The sequence below is a fragment of the Lepus europaeus genome, chromosome 1 (genome assembly GCF_033115175.1).
Source record: "Lepus europaeus isolate LE1 chromosome 1, mLepTim1.pri, whole genome shotgun sequence".
NCBI classification, from domain to species: domain Eukaryota; kingdom Metazoa; phylum Chordata; class Mammalia; order Lagomorpha; family Leporidae; genus Lepus; species Lepus europaeus.
Window position 1 is genome coordinate 166,836,141 of NC_084827.1, and position 7,677 is coordinate 166,843,817.

General features: G+C 52.4%; 1 protein-coding gene across 1 annotated transcript; it reads right to left on the reverse strand.

Moving 5' to 3' along the window:
• Positions 1-2,130: 2,130 nt before the first annotated feature.
• LOC133767626 (RING finger protein 223) lies at positions 2,131-3,144 on the reverse strand. The gene has a single exon (XM_062202067.1). The coding sequence runs from the start codon at positions 3,142-3,144 to the stop codon at positions 2,131-2,133; it is 1,014 nt and encodes a 337-aa protein (XP_062058051.1).
• Between the last annotated feature and the right edge of the window lie 4,533 nt (positions 3,145-7,677).

The window sequence follows — 7,677 nt, forward strand, 5'->3', positions numbered from 1 at the left end:
GGTGAAAGAAAAGGATGACTAAAAGAAAAAAAATGAATATAGAAGTAATGCAAGATTTTGGAGTTCCAAACAAACAATCTCTGAAGCATAATTCTTAGTATGAGGAATCTGAAAACATTTCATAGAAACCAAGAACAGAGTCTGACAACAGATTTTAGCTGTAGTGAGTGTTCTAGTGGCAGTCACTTCTCCTTTCAGAATACCACAACAGCTCTTACCGGGTCTACAGGGACTCCTATTAAACACTACCAATAATTCCATGAAGTGATCCTCTTAGTAATGGATGTTCCCATGTGTGAGATTTCTCTCAGCCCCATTCAAAATATGAAATTGGAATTTGGATGGAAATGTGTCTAAGGAACAGAAGTACTGTACAAATAACTGGAAACAATTTCACTATGAAATAAACATCAACAAAAAGGTTTTTCTATAAATAATTCCTTTTTTATTATTAAGACAATGCAGACATATAGCACATCATATTGTAGTTCCTATATTTGCAGCCACACCACTTATCATGGGCCAATAAATTACTTCACTCCTAGGATAGATACAAATGCTCCATTCAAGTTCAGTTAATAGAATAGTGTCAAGATATCATGCAGATGGCTTGCATAAACACACAAGGAATAACAACACACCCTCAGCATCTTCTGTGATGTTTAAGCATGAAAACTTTGTCTTATTCCAAGCTTCAAGATTTGGAATAAAGAATGTTTTCATATAAAATACATTTGGAAGATATTTTTCTTTCCCTAAAAAAGGCATCTAATCCACCTGCCACACACATTTGTGGTTCATCTTTTTAGTTACAAAATCATATCTATTCTTTTTCATATCACATGACCAGATGCAAACATTTTGGTGATTCCAACAACATCACACACCTAAATTCAAGATAATATTTTTTTCTTGTAAATGTACACTATATATCCTCATAGTCAAAGCAGACTCGTCAGTTTCGTCTTTGGGCACTATTTAATATTTTATCCTATAACTGAATACTGTATAAAATCTTGAATAATTACCAACATACCGTTATCTTCTACTCCTTGTTTCGAAATGTATTTGGACTGGAGGTATGGGAGAAACGTCATTGCTTATCAAACAACTTTTCTGGAAAACTCAATGCCGAAGATTTTCTAGAATTAAATATTCGAAAATGGGCTATTTTAAATGAAACTGAGAAAAAAGTCGAGGAAAGCCTACGGAGGATATTCTGTGTGAATAGCTTTCAATATCTTCCAGGTGGGGGCAACAGTCAGTCAGTTTTGAGAAAAGGGAAAACGGGCTTTTCAAGCTCCCTGAGTCCAGTTACAGAAGATGAAATGACTTCCAAGCAGTGGCTTCGAGAATAAACCCGCCACCACGTTCCAGGAGTTGGGACTTGCGGGCTCTGCTCACACAGCCGCCTCTGGGCGGGCAGCAGAATCCACCGACACGCGCGGGCCGCGCCCCTGCACCGCGGCGTGGCCGGCGGCCCCGACACGCACGCGCGCTGCGCATCTGCCCAATCCCGCACAGATGCGGCGGGCGGCGCTTCCAGCCGCCGCGCCCTCACGCCCGCGCTGTGCCCGCGCCCAGCGTGCGCTGCTTTCAGCACCCAGGACTGGGTACTGGGACGGCGGGGAAGCAGGGACACGTTTCCCTCACGTGTAGGACTCGTTACATTCTTCCTCTGGGAGAGTCAAGTTCATTCACAGCGGCGGCAGACGGGAGCGCGCGCGCGCACCTGCGCCCTTAAGGAAACTCCTAAATCCCAGCCCCTAGAAAACCAGTTTTCCGCAGGCGCAGCGGGAGTCCCACTGCCTTTTCTCTGCAAATCCTGGGACTCTGGGAAGGGATCGCAGCGCATTCTGGCGAGGATGGGAGTGGTGCAGGACGCAGGGGCCGAGCTCACACAGTTTGGGCGTCTCCTTGGTTTCCCTCTTTGGCCCAGGGCTGAGCAGGTCGAGTGTGGAGAACCCGAGGGGACGAAAAACCCGGGCTTCGCAGGGGTCGGGAGGGCGTGTGCGCCCTGAGGGGGCCCGCACGCAGACACGGAGAGGCTCAGGCGCACCCGGCCAGAGGCTCCCTTCTCTCCGGCCGTGCGGGCTCCAGGGGCGGGCGAGAGACCCGGGGCGCTGTCCGCTACGTGTCGCTCCTCCGCGCGCCGCCGGGAGCCGCCGCCGCCCGCGCCCTCGGGCCGCCGCTTCCCGCAGAGCCGGCGGCCGCGCCCTCGGGCCGGTACTTGAGCCAGCAGATGACCCAGGTGACAACGACTGAGAAGAGCGCCAGGATGCTGGCCACTGACAGACAAATGGGTCCCACGGGGGAGGGCGAGGGCGTCCCGGACGCCGGGCCCGTGCCAGGCGTGGTTCCTGCCCCGGGGGATCCCCCGCCGCCGCCGCCGCCGCCTCCCCCGCCGTAGTGGTTGACGAAGATGAGGCCGGTGAAGAGCAGCACCACCATGGAGAGGAAGGAGAAGACCACGCACACGCAGCCGGCGGTGAGCGCGGCTCGCTTGCAGTTCTGGCAGCTCTCGTAGGCGCCCGGGGCGCGCAGGCCGGTGCGGGCGCGAGGCTCGGGAGCCGCGTCCTCGGCGGGCGGCTCGGGCTGCGGGGCTGCGGCGGGCGGCGCGGCGGCGGCGGCGGGCGCGGGGCGGCGCGCAGGCAGCGGCGGCAGTCGGTCTTGGGGCAGCGGGTCTTGCGCGGCGCGCAGGGCCAGCGGGAAGGCCTCGGCGAGCTTGGTGTTGTTGGGCAGGCCGTGCACGCGGCTGTCGGGCAGCGGCGTGCGGTGACGGCACACAGGGCACGCGATGGCGCCGGGAGGGCCGTGCCAGGGCGGCGGGCGCGGCGGGCGCTCAGGCGCTGCGCTGGCGGCGGCGGCGCGGAGCTGCAGCTGGCTCAGGCACTCCTGGCAGAAGGTGTGCAGGCACGCCAGCAGTTTGGGCGCGCGCCGGTCCGAGTCGAAGTAGTTGTAGCAGATTTTGCACTCGTAGTCCTCGAGCGGAGGGAGGCCGGGAGCCGTCGCGGCTGCGTGCCGGACTCCCGGGTCCCCGCCGTCCCGTACTCCCAGCGCGGCGCCCCCGGCTCCCGCCCGGCTCCCGGGGCTGCTGCTCGGGCTCTGTTCGCTGCCGCCGCTGTGGCTCGCCGGCGCTGCCATGGCATGATCCGCCCCTCATCGGGGGGCAAGGTGAGCGCCTTCCTCCCCCGGCGCAGCTGCCTCGGCTCCGGGCGGGGAGGAGGCGCTTCTGCCGCCCCCCTCCGACTGTTGTCGCCTGGCGGGGGAGGCACCGCTGGCTGGGCCGGGCGGGGGCGCAGTGGCGACCGCCTCCCACTCGCGTCCCCGCACCCCACCCTCCCCCGGCGCGGGAGCCTCTGTCCCTCCCAGTCCCCGGGCGTCTCTCTGCTGTCCCCCTCGGCCCCTTCCAGGTAGCTGTCCTGGCAGCTTCGGATACTGGGTTTTGTTGGAGCCGGAATTGGGGTTGAGGGCGAAAGGGAGGCGGTGCGGACCCGGGGTTTGGGGCGCGGCTGCTTGGAGAGGTTACGTTTCGCCTGTGCAGCGTCCCCTCCCACGGGGTGGTGGTGGGAAACTGGGTCCTGCTTTCTCGAAACCCTTCCCTCTCTCTGCACACCACTCCCGCCCCGCGTTGTTGTTTATCCTGCTCTGTCCGGGCCCGGGTCCCCGGCGGCGCGGCCTCGTCTCCCCCCACCAGCCAGAGCTCACCCGTGATGTAATGCGGAACCCGCGCAGCGACAGGAGGCAGCGGCCTCAGCAGACTGGCAGCAGCGGCTCCTGCCCTTCGTGAAAATCGTGATCTCATTTCTCCGTCCGAGGGCGAAAGCCAATAATCACCAAGCAGTTTACGCTCTGCGCTTTTATTAGCAGATCCCAGGCAGCCCTGCAGCGCGCCTCTCGGGGTGGAAGTGGAGAGGTGGCATTTTTCCCTTCACCGTTTGGAGGAAATGTTGGAGTGGAGCTGAACACAGTCCCCCTTTGCCCCCTCTGGCGTTCTGCTTCTTGAGATGTAAGGAGGCATGCCACACAGACTCGTGGCAGGTCTGGCTCTATTCCTGTCGCTGCCCACAGCGGACGAGCTAGCTGTTTCCTTGGAGGAGGCAGAGTTGTCAAACAGGTTCACAGAATTTCTAAAGTCCTGCCTTAACCTCACTCCTCGCACCGCTTGTTTTCTTTGCCTACTTAAACTCTGCTCCAAATGTAGGGAGCAGAAAACTCCGTGAGTAACAGAGGGCAGATCTGGATGTTATCAAAACTGGTGGAAAGTCAGCTGGGCGGGCTGGGGAAAAATAAAACTTCTTGGAGCAGCTGTTGGCAGGATGCAGGAGTGGGGAGTTGGGGCCCATCTGAGAGGCAGTTTTCACATATTCCTAACCAGAAACCCTGTTCCCTTGTTCTCCAGGTTTGGCGTCACCATATGAAGAGAGATGAATCTACTGGCTTCAGAAGATTCTGGATTCCCTGGAGATGCAGATGTCTCGCTCTGTGCAGAATCTCTGCAGATGGCAGCAGGATGCCCCAGGGAGTGTTTTTGAGAAGAATGAACAAAAGAGAAGCTAGCAGAAGGAAAAGGAAGATGGGAAGAAGGAAACCAGCCAACACCTAAAGTACAGTCAAGGGGTGGAGAGAGGACTTGTCATAAGTAACATATGTTCCTGTGATATTTGAAATTAGATTTGTGTTACTTTATATGCGTAGTGAATGTGATATGTGCCTTTTTTTTAATCTGGAGAGAGAGAGAGAGAGAGAGAGAGAGAGAGAGAGAGAAACTAACTTTCACCTTCACTTGTTCACTCCCCAAACGCCCACAACAGCCAGGGCTGGGCCAGATGAAAGCCAGGAGCCAAGAACTCTGTATGAGCTTCCCATGGGTGGCAGGCACCCACACACTTGAGCCATAACCTATGGCTTCCCAGGGAATACATTAAGAGAAAGCTAAATCAAAATGGGGAGCCTCCTCCTCCTCCTCCCCCCACTCCTTCCTCCTCCTCCTTCTCTTCTTCTTGTTCTTCTTCTTGTTATTATTCTTATTCTTTTATTTATTTATTTGACAGGCAGAGTTATAGAGAGGTAGAGGCAGAGAGACAAAGAGAGATCTTCCACATGGTGGTTCACTCCCTGGATGGCCACAATGGCCGGAGCTGCACCAATCTGAAGCCAGGAGCTAGGAGCTTCTTCCTGATCTCCCACATCAGTGTAGGGGCCCATCTTCTACTGCTTTCCCAGGTCATAGCAGAGACTGGATCAGAAGTGGGGCAGCCAGGACTTGAACCAGTGCCCATAGGGGATGCCGGCACTATAGTCTTTACCCACTATACCACAGTGCCTGCCCCAGGACCCAACTTCTTGAGTCATCACCACTGCCTCCCACATTCTACATTATCAGGAAACTGGAATCAGGAGCCAGAGCCAGGTATCGAACCCAGGCACTCTGATTTAGATCATGAGTTCCTAATGGGCATCTTAACTGCTAGGCCAAGTGCCCACCTCAACTATAGGAAAAATTTATCAACAGAGCTTTGGGGAAAAGAGACGTTCAGACACTTGAGCACAATGTGGTCCTTGTTCTTACCCACCCAGGTCCTAGGACACGAAGGGTCTTATCTATTTGGACATAGCATGTATTTGGGCAAAACACTTAAGATTTTGAAGTTTTACTCTACAACACATTCTCACCATACACTGAGGTTTCTCAGCTTCAGCACTATTAACATTTTGAACTGGATAATTCTTTGTTCTGGGAGCTGTTCTGTGCATTGTCAGATGTTTAGCAGCCTCTTCCCAGATGTGACAACCAAAAATGTCTCCTGGGGACAAAATCATCCCTGGCTGAGGACCATGGGGCTACATCAAAATCACAGATTTGGTTAATGTGAAGTCGAAGCCAGAAACACCTTCAACATTCAACCAGTGCAAACAAGCACAGCATGGCCAAAGTAATTAGTTAGCGGGTATAGGCATTTTCTCTGTAACTCACGGTATTTTAGGTACCACTATGCGCTCCTTGGAAGGACTAAGTACAATTACTGATAATACATTCTGTTGATGGAATTGTAAACAGTTGCCAGAATTTGGTTAATGATGCTAGAATTTATTCTCTGCATTGCATAGCTTTTGGTGGGGCCTAATGTCTTAAGTTATTTCATATCCTAGGGCCAGTTGTTCATTTTTAACACTTACAGAGGTGTCATGTGAGGATTTCCATCAGTGCAACGAGGAGCTGAAGAGTCTGTGTGACACAGGCCACTAGCATCCGTCCTAATGGACTGTGAGGCTCAGTGTCCGCAGAGCTGCCTGCAGGAGTGAACAGGGGAGCTTGGTCGTTCATGTGGGAATTGGGGTTTCACTGAGGGAAAGATGTGCTCAAAGGGACCTCAAGTCAGAAATAAGGAACTCAATCGTCATGTCAGTCTCTGAATGGGATTTGTAAAAATTTTTTAAAAATTAATTTGTATGTTTTATTTATTTGAAAAGTGGGGGATGGAGGTGAAATTCTTTCATCTACTGGTTCACTCCCAAATATCCACAACAGGCATGACTGGGCCAGGCTGAAGACAGGAGACAGAACTCCTCCCAGTCTCCCAATATGAGGCAGAGAGTAAAGTACTGGACCACCTGCTGCCTCCTAGAGTATACATTACCAAGAAGCTGGAGAAATGGAGCCAGGCCTCACACCCAGGCACTCCAGTATCTTAAGGAGTACCAAGCACTGCTACAAATGCATACCACCGTAAGACTCCTGTTCACGCCTTGTACATACGACACACTCAGCATTTGCTGAATTGTTCTGTTTTTGAGGACCTGAGTAAAGGCGAGACTGTCATGGCCTCCGGCTGCTCCTTTGTACTTCTCCTTCCTGGACCATCTAAGGGGAGAGAATGTTTTAATTTGGGAGAAGCTGTCTTACAAAGGACATCATAGGGAACAAGCACTCACAAAGAGTGTAGGTTGACAGTCTTGAGTCCAGACCCTAAGTCTACGTCTCATCCTTTGTGTAGTATTAGACATGCTGCTTAGCTTCTCTGAGCCTCAGTCTCCCAAACTGTAAAATGGGGATAAGGTCTCTTATTGCTTAGGTCTGTTGTGAGGATTGAATATGCTGTATGTGGAAATTGAAAGAACAGTCCTCAGCCCCTGCTAACCCTCATTATTACTGATATAAGGGTTTTTTCCCACCTCATCTCAGTAATCCTCACAAATGCCCAGGGAGAGAGGCCCAGAGGTTTGTGTGAGCAGCCGTGGGTAATAGAGTGATTCTCACCCAACACTACTGCTGTTTCAGGGATATAGACACAGGTGGGATCTCAGTCAAAAAGACCAGGTGGGGGCCTGACCTGTGATTTTAACTATGCATTATTGATCTGCCAGTTTTAATAAATAAAGCTCTGCATAAAACATTAGGACAAAGCGAAATCCCACTGGCAGTATTGGAGGGCTAGATGTATAGGGAGATAATGCCACTCAGAAGCAAGTAAGAAATGATTCAATCAAGCAGTTGACATTTTAAAATAGAAACCAGGTCGATTCAATTCAATATTTATTGAGTCCTGTTTTAGAAGGCATTGGTGCTGATGATGATACCTGGCCTCCAGGAATGAAGAATTTAATGGAGAAGCCCAAGGAGGAGGATGCTGAATGTGATGTGATATCCTGGATAAGATCCTGGGACAGAAAAAG

What these genes read in the sequence shown, in the direction of transcription:
- LOC133767626 (XM_062202067.1), bottom strand. Translation starts at nt 3,144, where the DNA reads ATGGCAGCGCCGGCGAGCCACAGCGGCGGCAGCGAACAGAGCCCGAGC.